Genomic DNA, 20989 nt, shown 5'->3' on the forward strand with positions numbered 1-20989 from the left:
ACCACATGGGATGCTAGGATTTGAACCTGGGTCAGCCTGGGTCGGCCTCGTGCAAGGCAAGCGCCCTACCCGCTGTGCTATTGCTCCAGCCCCAAAGAAGTAATTAGATGCAAGTAATTAGAAAGTAACACTTGCCAAGATCTATTCTACCTTGGGAACCCCTGTTCCAAGCATTGTGTGGCTCTCAGGGATGTGGTGATGTGTAACCCTGCCCCAAACTACTTCTCTGATCTGATAAATGTTTACCATAAGCCACAATAAACATACGAAGGAAGAGAGTGTAGTTCTTTAAAACCATCCCAGCGAAGATGCATGGAAATTGGAAGAAAGCTCTTTTAAGAAGTGATGTTTGAGTTGGTATCTAAAAGAAAAGTAAGAACATTTTAGGAGGGGAAGGTGTGAGAAGGCTCTGCAGCAGGATCTCTGGAATACAGAGAGAAAGTCTGGGGAGGGAGAGGAAAGAGAATTTTCAGGGCTAAGTTATCAGTTGTAGCTATTTGTGTATGATTTCAGACGATGTGTAATCCCTGCAAATACTGGCTGTCCTTACAGAGGAGGAGAGAATTCTCCAAAGAATCACTTGGAGAGCGTAGCCAGGCTTTTAGGAAGGAGCAGGTGTGAGGAGGGGCACTCTTTGAAGCCCACCACTAGCATCCACTGAGACCATAGTTCTGAGTATGTCTGGGATGAGGGAGGCCACGGGGAAACGCTGTGTGACCTGTAGTGTGGGTACTTTCAATTTTACAAACTGGCTCTTTAAAAAAGATCCGCTCAGATATATTAATTAGGGTATGTGGTTTATTATTAGATTTTTCCAAATTATTTTGGAAATGCTTATTCAGTTAAAGAGATAGGAAGATAGAAGAATGGGCTCAGAAAAGGAGGAGGTACCAAACTGTCCCTACCCCCATTAGCCCAACTTGTCCACTTCCCTTCTCTCTTCTCTTTCCTCCTTTCCCCTGACCCTCTGACAATCAAGAGACTTTTTTTTGGATTGTTTATGTTTATTTGGGACCACACCTAACAGTTTTCTGTATATGTGGTGCTAGGAATCAAACCAGAGCTGGCCACATGCAAGGCAAATGTCTTAGCCCAAGAGTTGTTTTTGTTGTGTTTTGTTAGTACATTTTCCATATTGATTTATCTTCCACATATGAGTGAAACCATTTACTACCTTTCATGTTCTGACTTGTTTCATTTAGCATAATCACTGCAAGTTCCACTGGTGTTGCTGCTAAACACTAGATTTCATCCTTTTAAATAGTTGAGCTGCGTTTTATCTCTTTATCACAACTTCTCTATCCAGCTGTATGTTGATGATAGAAAATAGTGGAAATGCATCATATAGTTTTTAAATTTGCATTTTTATATTCTTTTTTTTTTGGTTTTGATTTGGTTTGAGGCCACACCCAGCAGTGCTCAGGAATTACTCCTGGCACTGTGCTCAGGTTTCACTTCTGGTTGGCTTGGGGGACCATATGGAATTCCTGAACACTGATTGGCTACATTCAAGACAAATGCCCTACTGCTGTACTGTCACGTGTCCCTGTGTTTTTATCTTCTTAAATAAATACCAAGGAGTGGAGCTGCTGGATCATACATTACGTAGACATTTAATGTTTTGAATCATTTTCTATAGATGTTCTATCATTTTATATTCCCACCAAAATGTTCAGATGTTCCCACCCCTTCTTATTGCCCAGACATTTGTCAACTCTTGTTGTTTGTAGTCTATTTTTTCTTTAGTAGCAAGCAATATTGAGCATATTCTTTATGTATCAGTTGGCCATCTACATGTCTTGTTTGGAGAAGTGCCTGTTCAGATTGAAGAAGGTTATTTTGCTGATATGAAACATTCATGACTATAGTTTCTAAAAACAGTCAACTGGAATGAAGAGATACTACAGTAAGGACTTGCCTTGCATGTGGCTGATCCAGGTTCAATCCATGGCACCACATATGATCCACAGAGTTCTTCCAGGAGCGAGCCCTAGGCACAGAGTCAGGAATAAGCCCCAAGCAGTTCTGAGTGTGGCTCAGCCTTCACCAAAATAAAAAATAAAAGTAATAGTTACCATTTGTGATTAAATAATTCTAAGTATTAGCTTGGGAACTGAGTGTTTCATGTTAATGAATTCCCTATTCTTTCTAAGTAAGAAATCCAATCTTGTTTGGTTTCCAGATAGCAAATAGTGCTCATTTATAGGGGGCCAGCGCAATGAAATTCATTTTCTACCTGGCATTTTTGAAATCCATAAACCTTCAGGAAGCTGGCATATATACTTGGCCAGACTTAGGACCCTGCCAGCATCCAGAAATCTGTGTGTTTTGTTAGTTTTTTTGCAGCAGTTCCACCTGAGAAGCTACCCATTGGACTTGCAGTGCACTGGCAAGGACGATTCATATGTTGTAACACAGAAGTAATTCCATTCCTCTTTCTCCAAATTCAGGTTACACAGATATTACAGGCACACGCCTCAGAGCTATTACAGATTGGCTTCCGGATCGTCATGTAAAGCTAATACCACAGCAAAGCAAGTCATATGATTTTTTTGTTTCCCAGTGTATATGAAAGTTACTTATACTATATTGCAGTCTATTAAGTGTGCCATAGAATTATGTCTTAAAACCCAGTGTATGTAACTTAATTAAATGTGACACAGGAACAGAGTGGCAAAGCTATTGGAAAAGTGATGCTAATAGACTTACTAGATGCAGAATTGCCACGGACCTTCAATTTGTAAAAAAATGCATTATCTGAAAAACACACCAAAAAGCAAAGAATATGCCTTTAATGGAAAGGAAGCAGCACATATGAAGATCGAGGGGTAGCCACATTACTGAACCCACTTATGTAAGTTGTAACAAATTACACATTTTCAAGGACTTACTTTAGATTTTCTTTCTGAAACCTTTGTGTATTAAAATCAGCACATATGGGATCAGGGAGATGGTGCAAAGGACTAGAGCACATGCTTTGCATGCAGGATTCTGGTGTCAGTCCTCAGCATCACATGGTCTGGGGAGCATCTTTTGTGTGACCCTGTAACCAAATAAAAAATAAAAGAAAGAAAACATCAAGTCAGTATATATGTCTCAAATTGCAGTTACTTGATGAAGAAAGCATTTTTTTTTTATGACCTGAAGTTCAAAATCCAGATAAAGCTCACTTTATTTGGAGCAGATGTACATCCCAAAACTAAATAAGATAGGGACTGGAGCGATAGCACAGTGGGAAGGGCATTTGCCTTGCATGCGGCCGACCCGGGTTCGATTCCCAGTATTCCATAGGGCCCCCTGAGCACAGCCAGGAGTAATTCCTGAGTGGAGAGCCAGGAGTAACCCCTGAACATCGCCGGGTGTGACCCAAAAAGCAAAAATAAAAAATACCCAAAAAACTAACTAAATAAGATGTAATAAATTATCCAAAATGAATCTTCTTAGTACTGATAATCGTTGTTCTTGCTACTACTTCTATTACTATTACAACTGCTGCTAATAATAAAAGTGACAAATTTAGAGCATTTATATAGTTAAGCACCTACTGTGCACAAATTTCTTTAAATTTTTTATTACAGAACTGTGATTTATAAATTTATTGATAGTTGAATTTTAGGCATATATTCCAACATCAGTCCCACCACAGGTAATGTCACTTCCCCCCTCCATATTTCTTCCACACTCCATTCCTGCCTGTCTACTGGACAGGCACATGATAAAGTCTTCAGTGTTTGCAGCTTAGATCTCCTGTTTTCAGTTCTGTCAAGTCTGTTGGATGCAGCAACAGATGTAGCAATAGTCGTCCCATTGTTCATCGATTTGCTCGAGCAGGCACCAGTAACGTCTCCATTGAGAGACTTGTTACTGTTTTTTGCATATTGAATTTGCCACGGGTAGCTTGCCAGGCTCTGCTGTGTGGGCGGGATACTCTCGGTAGCTTGCCGGGCTCTCCGAGAGGGATGGAGGAATCGAACCCAGGTCGGCCACGTGCAAGGAAAATGCCTTACCGGCTCTGCCATCGCTCCAATCCTGTGTATTGAATATATGGTTATATGATTATATTACTCACCCATATCATTGGTATTACTAAAGCTCTGATGCCTGTTCACCCATTACTTCCCATTGTCTTCTCCCTTTGATTTCTTTCTTTCTCTGTCTTTCTCTTCTCTAAATACCGGGCCTTCCCTTTTCCTCATCCAGTATTCTGTATACAACAGGTAAGTGAGATCATCCTGTTTGTCTTTCTTTGAAGAAAGATTTTGTTTCTTATTGTGGACTGGAGCGATAGCACAGTGGGTAGGGCATTTGCTTTGCATATGGCCAACCCGGGTTCGATTCCTTCGTCCCTCTCGGAGAGCCTGGCAGGCTACCCGTGGCGTATTCGATATACCAAAAACAGTAAGAACAAGTCTCACAATGGAAACATTACTGATGCCCGCTCGAGCAAATCGATGGACAATGGGACAACAGTGCTACAGAGCTACTGTGCTGTGACAGTACTGGGGCCTCACATATGTGAGGCATGTGCTGTACCTCTGAGCCATGCCCATACCCCAAGTGATGAAGAAGACTGGTGCTGTGAATCTGGGGTTTTATTTTTCAGTGTTGCACCGGATGGCAACATGTACACCTGCATCAACAATGTGCATGGTGTTGTCACCAGCTCACCATTTCTGCTGTCCTTTCCGTCAGTCCTCCTTCCTTCAAAAGAGTAGAAGCTAGTTGAGGGGCACCTATACCCAACAGCCAGTAGAGGAAGGAGGACCAAGAGACGTGACTCATGTCATCTGTCGGGGCAACAACCCTTGCTGTGTGCAGGCAATGTCCTCTAGATTATTGGCTACTTTTGCTGCGTCCTCTTCAGTTTCTCCAGTGGGAGTTATGTTTCAATGGGTTAATGAATGAGAATAAAAAAGTATGTCTTGGCAGAATTTCAGCTGAATAATACTAACACTTTCCAAGTAAAAGTATGAGTCAAGTCAAAGGAACTCAGAGTAATGGTCATTCTATGAATCAGGAAAAGTATAAATGTTTTTATGTTCAGAGGTTAAAAAATGGGATTCTTTAACTGGTCTACTGGCCTGGCTCAGTTACAACGTAGAAACTGTTCCTCATCTTTGCTTTATTGTGCTTTTATTTTCTAGGCAATTACAAACATTATCCACTCAGCATTTAAGAGGTTTGAGCTGTCTGAAGATGCATGTTCTAAAATTAAAGTTAAAAAATAAATAAATAAATAAATAAATTTAAAAGCAGATTAAAATTATAAAGTAAAAGTTTTCCAAATAGCATGCTTGGAATTTACCTGCAGAATTATTACATTTGTCCTAGTTTAGAACTTTCCAAAAATATAATACTCTACAAATAATATATCTTTTAATCTGGAGATACCTTTCTTCATTGCATATTATACAAATTTAGGCAGTGTGGACCCTGATGCATACAGGAGAACTCTTGTGGAAAAATCACAATTGCAATGAAAACAGAAATCTTAACAAAGCAGCAGGAAAACTAAGCCTATAGAAAGAGTCTAATATATATTACATACACACATATGCACACATATAACACACATATATACACACATAACACACATACACATATATGTATATATATACATATATGATTGGGGAGCCACACCTGTCTGTACTTATGACTTACTTTGGCTTTGTGCCCTGGAATTACTCCTGGCAGTACTTAGGGGATCATACGTGGTGCTGGGGATCAAACCCAGGTCAAGCACATGTAAGACAAGTACTTTATCTATGTAATATTTCTACAATCTTATATTGTTTGAACTTCTCTAAGTCACCTGTTTGCTAACTGCCCCCTCCAGCAGCAGACGGATTGTATTTCATCCAATTCCTTATGGTCTTCATTAGCTGATTCACTTCTCCCGTAATAGTAATACAATAATATACCTCTCCCCAATACCATTTTATTTGAGAGCATTTAGGGCCATTCCTGTAAGAAACTAGCTGGTCTGGGCTTAGGCTTGCAAAGAGTGTGTGGCTAATGGCTCAGGCTTTCCCTCCAAATGGAGGGGACACACAGACATAATTGCAACTTACAATGTCAGGGGGTAATTTTATTCCATTATTTTTAATGAAAATGAGCAGTATCTTAGAGTATCCTACTAAAATGCTGGATATTAGCCTAATGGAAGCCCCGCGTATCCACCTGTATCATGGACTTGGAATATATGACTGCCTGCCTGTGAGGACATGATTCCCCTCCACTTCCCATCCTCCCCCCCGCCCCCCCCGCATGGAAAGATGCTGTCAGTGGCTATCAGGAAATGCAGTGGACCTCAGTCATGAGCTCAGTCTCTGTCTTTCTTGTCAGATCTCCCAGCTGATGACTGAGACTGGCCGGGAGGGCCTGACAGAAGCAGCACTGAATCGCTATAATGCTGACAAGCCTTCAGCCTGCAGTGCTCCGGCCCCAACCTCGCAGGGCTCCTGTGTTGCCAGTGAGACTTCCACGGGCACGTCGGTGGCTGCGTCCTTCTTTGCAAGGTAAGAGAGTGGTCAGACCATCCAGCCTTTCAGATGAGCCCATGTGGCTAGCCTCCCACGAGGCCACTTTCAGAAGGCACTCGGAGGAGATGGGGACTCTTTTTGACTTCTTTCTTTAACATAAGGTTTCTCGACTTTGACACAATGGACCTTTTTCTCTTTTCTAATTTTTGGTGTTTGAGTCATACTCAACACTTCTCAGGATTTACTTCAGGCTTTGTGTTTTGGGATCACCCCTAGGAGGATTTAGGGGACCATCTGCAGTGCCAGGTATCAAACTCAGGCCAGCGGCATGCAAGGCAAGTGCCCTATCTGCTGTCCTGTGTCTCCAGCCCTGCCATTCACCATTGAGGCCTCCTTATTGTTTGGTGTGGGGGGACTGTCCTCTGCATTTGGGTATGGTGAGTGGCTTCTCTGGACTGTTCACATGGACTTCCTATAATCACTGTGGAACCATTGTGGAAGCTGTTATAAGCAAAACTGTCTCCAGATGTTGCCAAATGCCACTTGGGCTGAGAACAGCTGCCCTTGAGCAGGTGACTTCAGAGAGTGGGTGTTATGGGATGCAGAATTTTGTGGGTTCAGACTTATAACTAATTCTTCCAGATCTGTCTTCTCATTAGAGAAAATGAAATGCTTCACTCTTAAGGATAAAATCAAATGCAATCTCTACAGAAATGAGTGTAACTGAGGGGAGGGCCATAGGGAGGGAACACTGGTGAAGAGAGGTGGGCCCTCTGGTGGTGTGTGTGGTGTTGGGCTGGTATATGCATGAAACTATAATTAAAATATTTGTAAATTATGGTGTCTTAATAATAATGAAGGGGAAAAAGAAGATATCAGAATGCAATCATTTTCCTTCTCAGCAGACTCTGGGTAGATATCAAATACAATCAGCTAATCTTAGAAGCTTTGAAAGTATGAGAAGTGAATGCAAAAAGTGGTATTTCAACAATGTTTACTACTTAATTTTAGCAACATGGCAGAGACAGGACATGAGACAAGGGACAGCTGAGTAGAAAGACTCTGCAGGGATTATCTCATACACTGTCCTTATTTTATGAATGAAGAAGCCAAGGTCTGCGAAAGTTAAATTATGAGTTAGTTTATAGTAGGTTCAGAAATAGAAACCAGATTCTTTTGATTTCCAACTCCCCTCCCTCTTCTTTAATACTTGCAAACCTTAGTCAACTATGTAAGAAATCTGAAGACCCCTTGGGTTCAAGGTCCAGATCTGCTTTAATTTTCTCATTTTATAAAATGAGGATAATAGCTACTTCTCAGGGTTGCTCTTCAGATTACCATGATTATAAATTTTAATGTACAATACAACTATTCATTTGGATTTAGCTAGTATGTCAGCATGAAGGAATAGTGTATGGATTTCTTAACAAGTGGTTATGTCCAAAGCACAAGTGTGAGTTGAGTGGAGGATCTGAATAGGAAAGGAAGCAAGTGGGAGGAAAAGCAGAGGGCTAATATTCTGAATTAAGACACAATAAGAATTGCACAAGGGGCCTGTTGGAAAACTGGCTTTGAGGTTCTTACTGCTGCAGTGTTTATTGTTACAGGAACAGCTGAGTAAACTTGAGCGTGTGGGAAGTAACAGTCAATATGTGTATGCTCACATCCATCAATAGGATGTGAATCTAACATCAATCCCTGTTAGGTCTGCGCATGTGCACTTCTGTTACGTGGATCCACTGAGCTGGCTGAGTGGGAGGCCATGCCCATGACATTCGAGAAGGGAATAGATAAATGGAACAGAATATGAGGAAATATCATAAGCAACCAAGTTTTTAGAAACTTTAATGGGCAGAACTTTAATCCAATAGAGGGTGATGAAAATGTGAAGGAACTAGAAAAGTGCATCAACAAAAGTGTGATTTGGTATAGCCCTTGGCTGTCTCCTGAACCAGAGGTCAGTATAGAACTCCTAAGATTGTGGATAAAAGCCCAATAAAGCCAAATGATGCCAAGAAAAGGTGGTTATTAGGCTTATGGTGATTTGTAGTGTCTACAAATGTGAATCATTGTGCTATACAATTAAAATGAAAGTTGTTTACATGTCCTTATAACTTCATTGAAATACAAACAAACTCAATACCTCTAAGGATGCAAAGGACCTCTCTCCCAGCTTAGAGGGAAGCTGTAAGAGAACTTGCTTGCAGCTCAAACTACCCGGAAACAAAAGGAGGGCCCATCCCTGGTGGAACCTGCATTGGATAACTCCCAGTCAGTAGTGAAGACAGACTGGGTGTTCAGAAGAGAGGAGATGGCCAATGCACTTTCCTAATCTGAAATAGTTTGAAGGTGAGAAGCCTTCAGTCCAAAGATTTTAGCAGACTGGCCAACTCAAACCATACCCTCCCTGCCATCCCGCACCCCCCATCCCCCCAAATAAAATAAAGGAACTGGAGCAGGAAGAAGAACGAGATGAAGATTGTTTTGCATGAGAGTGCTCAGGGAACAAATATTTTAGGAGGAAAGGACCAACAACTCTAGAGACAGGACTTGGCTGTGGAAAATTAAGGGAACCTCAGAGGGCTTGAGGACAGGTTTCATGAGAATCAGAGGAAGGTTTACAGGTTAACAAAAAACTAGCAGGGCAAGGAATGAGGAATGACTGGCCAACGTGGTCACTGAGATTCTTGCTAGTATGGCAAAGGTAAACTGTGGCAAAGTGTTGTATGTTGACTCTGAGATTTTCAGATGTGAAGATCTCTTTGCATAATGCCCATAGGAGTTTGAAAAGCTGAAATGAGAGGTTCACTAGATAAGGATATGGTAAAATTAGAATTGGATTGGAAAAAATGTTATCTAATTATTGCACACTACATTACAACATGGGGCTGGAATGATAGCACAGTGGTTGGGCATTCGCCTTTCACGCGGCCGACCCGAGTTTGATTCTTCCACCCCTCTCGGAGAGCCCGGCAAGCTACCGAGAGTATGAAGCTCGCATGGAAGAGCCTGGCAAGCTACCTGCGCTTATTGGATATGCCAAAAACAGTAACAATAAGTCTCTCAATGAGAGATGTTACTGGTGCCCACTCGAACAAATCGATGAGTAACGGGATGACAGTGACAGTGACATTACAACATATAAATCAGTGATTTATTGTTTACAGGCATAAAAATGGTTGAAAACCACTAATATATAGTGCCTGAACATGATAAAAACTCTTCTCCAAGTCCCAGAACTGCAGGTTGAAACAGTAGAATTCTCATTTTATTTGAAGAGCAGGGAGCAGATTCTATATTATGCATCAAATTGCTGTGAGAACTGGTACATGAAAGCATCTCTTAGATGACTTCAGATCTTCATGTTGATGTTCTTTCTTAAGTACCTGGAACAACCATCTTAAATTGTGGGTTTTATAAGCAATCATGGAGAAATTGAGCCTCTGGCAGAGTTTAATCTTCAGAGCAAGAGTCTGAGAAGTAGTGAAGATCACTGGCTATCCAGCACAGGAGCTTTTCAAAGGCAAGTTCAAGTTCAGCCCCAACATAGCTGCCATCTCTGTGGTTGGAGCACTTATGTGTCAAATCAGCAGACACTTCCTACTGTAATATTTTCTATTTGTGGCCTCAATATTTGGTACCCAATCTTTGTAATATCAAATTTTGGAAAACATCCACGTCAAATGACATCAGTATAATTTATTACCAAACTTTTGCAGATTTTGATTACTTTAGAGTCCTGCATGCCTTCACATCCTTTATTTTGAGCCTTTTGTTTAACTATTGAGTCCATTTCTTCAGAGGATCTTTCTTCTTTCTTTCTTCCCCCACTCTCTTTCTCTCTTTGTCTCTCTCTGTCTCTCTCTTGGTGAGGGGGTGGTACACAGCTGGTAGTACTCAGGACTTACTCCTGGCTCTGTGTTCAGGGATGACTCATGGCAGGGCACAGGAACTATATGGGGTAGTGTAGATTGAATCAGCCATGTGGAAGCAAGTACCTTACCCCCCTGTACTGTCTTTCTAGCCCCCATCTTCCTCTTCCTCTTTTTTTTTTTTTTTTTTGCTTTTTGGGTCACACCCGGTGATGCACAGGTGTTACTCCTGGTTCTACACTCAGGAATTACTCCTGGTGGTGCTCAGGGGACCATATGGGATGCTGGGATTCGAACCCGGGTCAGCCGCGTGAAAGGCAAATGCCCTACCCGCTGTGCTATTGCTCCAGCCCCCCCCCCATCTTCCTCTTTATCCAGGAAGATAACAGGGTTATTTAGAACTTAACAATTCTCTTCTTGAAGTGGTTGACCTTTACAGTTTATTATTGTTATGTAAAAGACATTCAATCCTAGACTTGGAGTTTTCTGGATAAATTTTGTTGTGCGCCTCACTATCAGGTTGCACTTGCATTGTGGGATTTTTCTTTGCTCTGATTTCACATCCGCACCTGCCCACCAGTCCCTAATTTCCTTCCGACAACTTCTCTGACTCTTTGCATTTTGCCTAAACTCATTCTTCATACCAATATCATTCTTTATACTAATACCAGGTATATTAATATGCCTCTGTCCATCTGATCCCTTGTGCAATTTTTCCAGTCTTTGATTTTAGCTCATCTCTAATATTACCCAATAGCTTTCCCCAAGTCCTTTGACGATCAACTCCATATAATGATCTGACCTATCTTCTCCAGAGGATAAAGGTTGCAGTGAGGCCTAGAGTAGGTCTTAGAGTGAGGGAATTAAACTACAGAGAGAGGTAACTCCTTCTCTGTGATCCTGTTTCAGGACCAGTGTGCCCCACACATCAGCCCTCTGGTGGGGTCCAGTCTTAGTGCTCTGTACATACCCGCTGTGGATACACAGCTGTTACTGTTACAGGGACAGTCCTGTCTCAAAGCCATTTCTATATTCTTGTTGACAGCCAGCTCAAAGAGTGCCTTGTTGCTCCAGTTGCAGTGAGGCTTTTCATATATAACCTTGCACAGTGAGGTCTTTCTTCAGTCTCTGGGCAGGTTGACACATAACTGTAGCACTTGATTTTATGCTGTGAATTTATTACGCCCAAGGATGAGAGGGGCCAGGGTGGTCGCTCTAAAGGCTGGAATGCATGCATGCTTTGTATTGCAGGAGGCTTCCTTCAATCCCCAGCACTTCATGGTTCTCCCAGCCAACCCTCCCCCAAACAAAACAAAAACAAGCTGATAGCAACAAGAAAAGAGAAGAAAGAGGAGTTCAGACCTGCCTCCTACTCTTTTCTTCTCCCATCAGGCCCATCAGGAGCTGCTCACAGCTCCCCTTCAGAAACTCACTTTTATCGATCTTAGATTTTATGGAGTTGGGCTCATGGATCTGCCTCTTGCTTGTTGGCTCACTGAGCAGGGGCCATAGCTTCTGCCTTCAGTTCTACCGATTAGAAGTTAATTTTCAGTACCAAGTGTGTTATTAGAGAATGATACTGCCATACAGTGACTCATAATTTCTAGAAGCTTCTATGGCCAGACATCTCCATACTATTATTATGATTTCCCTTTTTCCTGTTTCACCTAAAAGTGAAGCATGAAGAACCTACCCTGGCCTCCTTGCCCTTGCCTTCTCTGACTAGTGGCCATCCCCCTCCTCTTTTCCCTCCATCGCTCTCCTTTGTTCTCCATTCCTGTAGAACTGAGATTCCTGTGGGTTGAGCATTACATTTGCTCCCAAGACAAAGGCAGCAGTTGAAGGGTCAGTTGGGGATGTAAATCTAGTCACCACCATATTGCTGCTAACTGAGCCAAGGCACCTCTGTGGGGCCCTCTGTGTCCAAAAGGGCATTTATTTCCTCTGTTGTACAAAAGTGCAGCCTAGACTAGTGCTATATCAGCTATTCCTGTCTCCTTCCCTTCTTCCTTCATGGCTCAGAAGTGTCAGGGCAGGCATCTGTGGAGGCTTGAATTGGAAGCCAGACCTCTAGCCTCTGAACTTTTTGTTTATTTATTTTGTTTGTTTTTTTTTTTTTGGTTTTTTTTTTTGGGTCACACCCGGCAATGCACAGGGGTTACTCCTGGCTCTTCACTCAGGAATTACCCCTGGCGGTGCTCAGGGGACTATATGGGATGCTGGGATTAGAACCCGGGTCGGCCGAGTGCAAGGCAAACGCCCTACCCGCTGTGCTATCGCTCCAGCCCCTGAACTTTTTGTTTATTTATTGCTGGCAGATGAGAGCTTTCTTTTCCTAGAAAAGACTCCACAGATTTCTCAGAAAAGAAGGAACTCTTGCTCATATATATTGATGAAGTGCACTTTTAGGAATCATAGTTAAATGAATGTAGTCTCACTTGAACATACCAATTGCAGTATGAAAGGAAAACATTCAGGATCCAAATGTCTATTTAGTATCATCAGATTTCAAATGCCACGGGAAAGTTTCAGGTGTTTACTGCATCAAGAAACGAATAGATGGTAGCATATGAGATACAGTGAAAGTACTGGAGGAAAAGTGGCTGTAATTTATTGTCTATTGTATACTAATCTATTGTTCTTGTACTCAGAGAAAAATATCCTAAGCACTTCAAATAGATAACCATACCATCCAATACCCAAGGAACACAACCCCCAGGACTATTCTATTTTGGGTTATACAGAGCATCTCAGAAAGAGTATTTATGGTTTTCCATGCACCATTCTGAGTTGGTACTCTTTTATAAAAAATGAGCAGTATTTGTAGAGCTTTGTCTATATCCTACAGTATAGAATGTGTATAAAATGGGCATTTGGTGATTAAACAAGTCCTTTGTGTGAGTGATGGTAGGTTGTGTTGTAGGCAATCTGCTCGCAGCATATGGGAATCATTTGCACAGTTTGCCTATGTTGAAAACCCAATTCATGCCTTGATGCTAGAAGGCAAAGAAGTTTCCCTGAGCCTGAAGAAATCTCAGTGATTCTTGTCAAATAGTCTCAAGCATTAGATATTCCAGTTCTTATGACACATTTTAAATGTCTCTTCCATGAATTTATGAGAGCAGTGTTAGTGCAAGGAAAGGGAATTAGAAAAAGAAGAGAGAAGATAGAATAACTCAACATTGAATGTTCAACCTACCAATGACATTCTGACTTAAGACAAGCCATTTTTCTGTCCTAAGACTCAGTTTCTTCTACTAGATGGAGATCATCATATCTACTCCAGAGGATTATGGTGAAGGGTAAATGAAAAGCTGGTAGGACTTTGTAAACATCAACTAGCTCCTACAATGGAACCTACTTATTAAAAAGATAGAATTTTGCTTGCAAGAGAAAGTCCAGTGAATTTTCAATGTTCACTTTGAGTGGTTGACTTTACCCCTGGCTACCTATATTCTGTGTTTACATGACACTTGGTAATCCAACCTAATGACTGCTTAGGAGGGCAGAAGTAAAAACCAGGCATTATACCTCAGAGGGAAAAACCTGTCTACACAGTAGCCCGATGACAGCAGTGAGTCCTCAAAACCTCTCCTAGAAAGATACAGTGATGTAAAACATCAGTGATTCACACTGCCTGATTTAAAAAGATAGTCACCTGGCCAGAGTGATGACTCAGTGGGATGAGCACATGGTTTGCTTGCTGTAGGCTCAGATTTGACCCCATGCATCCCTGAGTAGTGCAATATTGAGCCAGGAATAGTTCCTGAGCACGGCCAGTGTAGCGCAGAAATAAACAGAAAAAGGCTTTATTTCTGCCTCTCTTTTTCACACAATCCCCCCTGTCTCTGGATGAATAGATTACTAAATGAGTATCTGCCTCACAGGGAGACAGACAGCAAAAGCTCCATATTGTCCTGCACTCAAATTCTTTGAGCAGTGTCATATCTTTTTGATCTCAGCCAAACTGTATGCCAAATTCATCATTTTCCTCTTTAGGATGTTTTGGGGAGACAGCGTTTTAATGAAGCATAGAATCAGGCACTGTTGAGAAATGTTTGAAGTGCAAGTATCTCGCTGCTTTTGCAAGAGGAGAAATTGTCAGAAATGGGACCCTAAACCAAAGAAAGAGTTAAAACAGAGAGAAGAGTTATTAGTTATAAGACTAGTGCACTCGAAGGAGGGCTCTCCATCTTTTTTCCTGTCTTTCTGAAAACCTGTCTTTTCCTCCCTTGAATAAACCTCTTCACTTTATGTCTCTTGCTTTGATTTATTATTTTAATTCTATAGCTGTCTTAGTGAAGTATGTAAAGCATTTGAGGATAAAATCATGTGGAAGACATTATAGAAACTAAAGATGTATTGTATTGTGTGCTATTGGGACAGTTCAGTATGCTGATATTGTGGATGAAAACAGAAATCTACTCATGGCATTCTCTATCAACTGAATAAGAAATTGTCCCCTTTTTGAGAGAGTAGGAGGGAAACTTTAAGGAATACTTTTATGATAATTTGGCTGTAAATGGACACATCTGAGGCTTAAAAAGACCTATTTGAAATCTCTACTTTTCAGATGGGAAGGTATTCCTGAAGGTGGAATTTTAATTTTCTTGACTCTATAACAGAAATAATGAGGTAAAATTTTTTCTTCTGTCTGATTACTAAGACATGAACTATAGATACAAAGATGTAGAAACTGTCACCACCACGCCCCCCTTATCCTCCATCTCCCTCACTGCACTTAACATCGTGCCTGGTACATAGTAGGAATTTGGTAGATGAATATTGAATGGATGAATCAAGACTTCTGGAAAACTTTGGTCTGTTTTGCTTTTCAAATGAGTAAAATGCATAAATAAACTAAACCATGAAAGAAACTTTGAGAGAGTACTTGAAAATAGCAAAATTCATTATGTAGTTTCAGAGTTATCATTACTCCTAGGGCTGTTCTTAATGATAAAGGAAATTCTGATGCATAAAAAAAGAAATGAAATGTTTATCATGATTGATTCTAACAAATTCAACAGTATGGTGTTTCTGATAATCATTTTTATGTGGCTTGTGCAAAAATGATTTTTAGCACCACACTTGAATTCATTGCTTTTTCTGCATGCAGACTCATGAAGTACACTAAAATTTGGGAAATATAATTTCATGAGCCTAAAAAATAATATCCTGTGTCATTTTCTTGGCATCCTACAAAACCAAAGCCTAATCATCCATAGTTTGTCCTTTTAAACCCTAGCAAAGGAAAGAAAGGGCCCTGGCAGAGACAAAGAAAGAGAAATTCTCTTGGGGGCCTGTAGTAAAAAGGATGTAATCAGCACCAAGCCTTTCGGAATGAAAAAAAAGGAGCAAATATAAACCATCACTCAAAAATTTATTTCTAGTCTTTTAGGTCCTTCAGAAAATAAATGTGTTTCATTTTTCTCAAATAAGATTTCATTTATTATCATATATGTCTCATTGTTGCTCAATCTAAACTGGCCAGGTGACAGTTGGGAGAATAGAGTAGTTCTGAATCTGGCTATCCAGAATTTTAAAGATTTCTTTCTCTGAAAACTACAAAGCAGCCTAAGGGCCTATACATGCTTTTATCACTTGGAAATATTTCAAAATTAAAGTAAGACTTCGTTGCCACCCTGGTGGAGCTCCACTTTACCATATTAAATTGAGAGAGGTAGCAAAAGAGCCATGGCTTACCAGTTAGTGTGTTCATGAAGTATGACTTTTCCAGGGTCCAGCCTGCTGCTAGAACCCCCTTCCTCTCACCTCATAATCCCCCCAGACACCACAGATTCCCCAGGAACTCAGGAGGGGAACATAACTGGCTGCAACCTATACCATGGACCTAACTCTCTCTGTGTTCTGATCCCCATTCTCTGAACAAAACTTCTTGTTCCCAACGTCCAACTTTTGTGACTCTATCAGAGGATTTCTTGATGCTGGGACCAGAGTCATAGTGCCAGGGAAGTAATTGTCTTGAGAGCAGCCCTCAAGTTAGACTGGTAGGAAACAGTGGATAGATACACCAGTTCCTTTGCCCCTTGGTTATGATAACATGTTGTATCCCATTTCCCAGGTTTCTTAAATAGGATTGAGTCCCAGTTACCCACATCAGCAGCCTGTTTAATGAGGCACCTGTTAGTGACTTCCTTCATGACCCATGTTGCTTTTCCCTTCCCAATCTGTAGAATTTAATTGGTAAGTATCAATTAAACCTCTGAACACTCACATTCTAACTCAGCATAAGACATTGGCAGAATTTCTGCAACCATGAAACCATTCATCCATCCGTCCAAACAATTCATTCATTCATCTAGGGCTGGAGAGACAGAACAGGGGTCTAGGAGTTCAGATGCCTGCCTTGCAAACGATTGACCTTGGTTCTATCCACAATTTCATATATGGTCCCTTGAGCCCTGCCAGGAGTGATCCCTGAGCAGAGCTAGGAGCAAGCTCTAAGCACTCCAGGTGTAATCCCAAACCCAAAACCAAAACAGAATTTTATCCACCCACCCATCCAGCACTTAAAAAGGTATTACATTAGACACTGAGATAGTAAAAAAACAGCTACTGCTATCCTGGAGCAAACAATAGCCAGCTTCATTACTGGATAGTCAATTCTCAACAACAGAGAAATAGAGGCAAACTCCCAGGATTACGCTCCAATTCTGCTACCTATTATTGTCAAAACTTGCCCATTCATTTGCTTACTGTTCCCCCCCCCCTTTTCTCCTGTATCCTCTTCTAGAATGTAAGATCCAGGATCTGAAGCAGTTTTATATCTTCATTCGTCACTGCATTCTCAACTCTTTGAATAGAGCTAGCACTCAATCAGTGTTTGGTGTGAATATCGCAGAAATGATGCGAGATAGTCCTGGAGCATCTCTGTCATCTCCTTAGATTGCTCCTGGGAGATTAATCAGTATTGCCGACTCCACTGTGCAAGTAATGCTGCAGTGCTTTGGGGGTTCTTCTGCTCTCACTTAGAGAAAGGGTGTTCTTCCCAACACCTGTACAGTGCTCTGCCCTATGGGGGCCCTTGAGGGCAGGGATTTATTTGTGTGCCTGAGTACTCTGTACAGCTGAGTACCTGAGGTGAGTGCTCACTGGACGACAGTGGAGGGTAATCCATTTGACTCAGCCTTACTGATTTTAAAGATAGTCACACCTGAAACCAACGTGCAATGGCAGTCACTGGATTGGGTATTTAACCATACAACAGACACCAGCCATAGCTTAGTCAAGTTGGCCATCACACCTAGAATAAGACTCTGCATAACTCTAACTGCAAAAGCTTTGCATTCCATGAGATTCATCCACCCTCTTTTGAGAGCACCTGAGCTGGGCTTTTATGTCTGTTTGGTTGTTCAGGAGACTGAGAAGAGGCAGCTGTGGGTCCTGGGTGCTCTGCTTCCTTCCCCTGCATTTGCTGACCACCAGCTTTCACCCATTGTTTCCCAGTGTCCCCACCTGTTGACATGCTTCACTTTGTCCTCATGTCTCCTGGAGAAATTTGGAGACTTCCATATCATTTTATCCTTCAAGCTGCTGAGTTTTAGCTTTCACACTAAAGATAGAGAAAATAAAAATAGATGCCATTAATCTTCAAGCTTCTCCTGTGGTCCCGATTGCCAACCCCAGCCTCCAAGACTCAAGCTCTCAAGCTGGATTTACTGCTTTGCATGTTCTTTATTTCCTCTAAGGCTGGGCACCTGAGGAAAACTGATTTATGGAGCTTATGTCTAGCTTAGTTGGGGTGGGGGACAACATTGTTGAAGTTGCAGTAAATTTAAACATCACTACTATTTATACATTCAGGAAAGAAAAAATTCCAGCTTACCTCTATTGCTACAGGAGCTCATAAATTAAAAAGAACAGGTCTGTTTCCTATACACCTGGAGCTTCAAAATTACAATCTGTTAATTCTGTGATTACCCCCTTCACAAAAGAGATTTGGAGAGTGATGACTCAAACAGGGTCTCACATCAGAGCTTAAAAAACCCAAATAATGATTCACTTCATGTCTTTTGATACATGCTTAAAGCATATTTCAGGAAAAAAGAAGTGATTGACCTGAATTGTACATTAATCTAAGAATGTTGTTCCATGATCTTTTTCCACTAACCTTCTCTTCTCTTTTCTTTCCTCTTTTCGGTTTTGGTTTTTATGTTTTACATAGATTTCCAATGAAGTCTAATAGCTTCATAGGAACATCTTTATTTTTCATTCTGTTCTAAACCATAAATTCCTCCATGTACTCAAATAATACACCCCAGGAGGGCTGGTGGGATGAATTTGATTAGCCTCTTAAATGTTTTAGCACCTGCACACCGCAGAGCTTCCAAGAACGGGGAGATTATTTTCCTCCCCTCCCTAAGGGGCTGCTTATCACTGGGGCTGTGTATTGCTGAATGCTGCTTGACAGAAGGTAAGGCTGTGCACTCTGCATGGACAGAAAGTCCTGAAGAAGTTCAGGAATAACTTCAAGACTCACATAAATATCTGCTTTCGGAACTATATTCTCTACCTTGAATATGATGTATAAATAAAGAAAGAGAAATGAGCTATTTCGGTATTTTCCAAAATTCTTTAAAAGATGCTATACCTGAAGCAATATAAATGTGTCTTCATGGCCATCATCACCTTACTCTTAGAAGGTTACAAGGAGAAATTAAGGCCTATGTTCATGCAAAAACATTCATAATAATGTTACACAAAATTACTACAACTGGAAAGAATCCTCATGTCCATCAACTGATAAATTGGTAAACAAAAGATGGCATGTTTATATGATGAAATACTACTTAAAATAATCAAGCTATTGATATATGCAACAACATAGTTGAACTGCAAAAAATTATTGTGAGTGAAAGAAGCCAGACTCCTTGACTCTAGGTGGTGTGATTTCATTTATGGAAAATTGTTAACAATAAGACAAAATCTATGACAAAGAGCATATCAGCTATTGACTGAGGATGGGAGTGGGAAGATGGAGCAGACAACAAAAGATCATTAGGATACTTGAGAATAAAGGATCAGGAATAATGAATGTGCCCCTTGTCTTGTAATGGTTTCACCGGCATATATATATATGTGTGTGTGTGTGTATATATATATGTATATATAAAGCTTGCAGAATAATAAAGTTTGAATATGCACAGCTTATTATAGGACAAGCATGCTCTAATAAAAATTAATGAATTAATTCCCTTGGAATTAGAGAAAATATTTGAAGTAGAGAAAGATTTGCCTTAGAGAATAAATAAGGAGTTGGTAAAACAACTGTTTTTGCTGAGAATAAAATTATTCAAATGAGAATCTTAAAGAAAGCATATTTGGGGCTGGAGCAATAGCACAGCAGGTAGGGCGTTTGCCTTGCGTGCGGCCGACCTGGGTTCGATTCCCAGCATCCCATATGGTCCTCTGAGCACCGCCAGGGGTGGTTCCTGAGTGCAGAGCCAGGAGTAACCCCTGTGCATCGCCGGGTGTGATCCAAAAAGAAAAAAGAAAAAAGAAAAAGAAAGCATATTTGTCTGGCCTTATTTAACATCTTTAAGGCATTGAGATAAGAGACTGACATAGGAAATTTCAAAATATATATATATACACAAAAATAAATTCTCCAGGTAATACAAGATCACCAGGAAGAATGGACAGGAGAAGAATCAAACAGAGGAGACTTAAGGAAGGCAAGAAGAAAATTTCAGGTGAAATTATTCAGATTATTCTCAAGATGATAGACTCTGAGAAATTAACAATTTGATAATTAAGGAAAAACTAGGAACCTAAGAAAATAAGAGCTTAGTTACTTGAAGATTCAGCTAAAGTTTTGATTAGGGAACAATTGTTTGACATTATCAAAAAGATAACGGGAATAATTATTTGACATTATAAAAAGAATATTAGCAACAAAATGAAAATATGTTTTGTTCCTAAAACATCTTTTGAACTAGGTTCAAATGTCTTGGTAAGTTCACCTTATAAACCCATGGGGTTGAAGAATTTTCATTGAGAATGGTTGGAAAATCAAACCTGAGAAAATTTGAGTGCTTCATTTGACTTGTCAACGTATTATTCATTAGAATTGGAGTTGTCTTTTCGTTTTTGTTTTTTGAGGTTCGATGTTTGGCCACACCTGGTGGTGCCCTGGGACTACTCCTGGCTCAGTATTCAGGAGTGACCCTTATCAATGCTCAGAGCACGATATAAAGTGCTGAAGATCAATTAGGGCATTTGGGATGTAAGGCAAGTGCCTTGCCCACCGTAAACATATCCCCGGTCCTTGAAGTTGTTTCTTTTCTTTCTTTCTTTTTTTTCTTTTTGGGTCACACTGGCGATGCACAGGGGTTACTCCGGGCTCATGCACTCAGAAATTACTCCTGGCGGTGCTCAGGGGACCATATAGGTTGCTGGGAATTGAACCTGTGTCAGCTGCATGCAAGGCAAACGTTCTACCTGCTATTCTATTGCTCCAGCCCCTGGAGATGTTTCTTAAGACTGGGAAGAAGCATTTAGGGAAAAACAAAGCAAGCATTAAGCCACATCCTAAGACATAGTACTAATTGAGAAAATAAACCTTCAGATTCAGAATCATGGGACAGAAGAGATAGTACAGAGGGTAGGGTGCTT

General features: G+C 40.8%; 1 protein-coding gene across 1 annotated transcript in view; it reads left to right on the top strand.

Annotated features, from left to right (window-relative positions):
• KIF26B (kinesin family member 26B) overlaps window positions 1-20989 on the top strand; it is a 523722-nt gene that overhangs the window by 245068 nt on the left and 257665 nt on the right. The window contains exon 4 of the mRNA XM_004605438.2: window positions 6346-6518. Within this exon, the coding sequence (XP_004605495.1) occupies window positions 6346-6518 (173 nt within the window). The remainder of the gene's footprint in view (window positions 1-6345; window positions 6519-20989) is intronic.

Source organism: Sorex araneus, chromosome 9 (genome assembly GCF_027595985.1).
Source record: "Sorex araneus isolate mSorAra2 chromosome 9, mSorAra2.pri, whole genome shotgun sequence".
Lineage (NCBI taxonomy): Eukaryota > Metazoa > Chordata > Mammalia > Eulipotyphla > Soricidae > Sorex > Sorex araneus.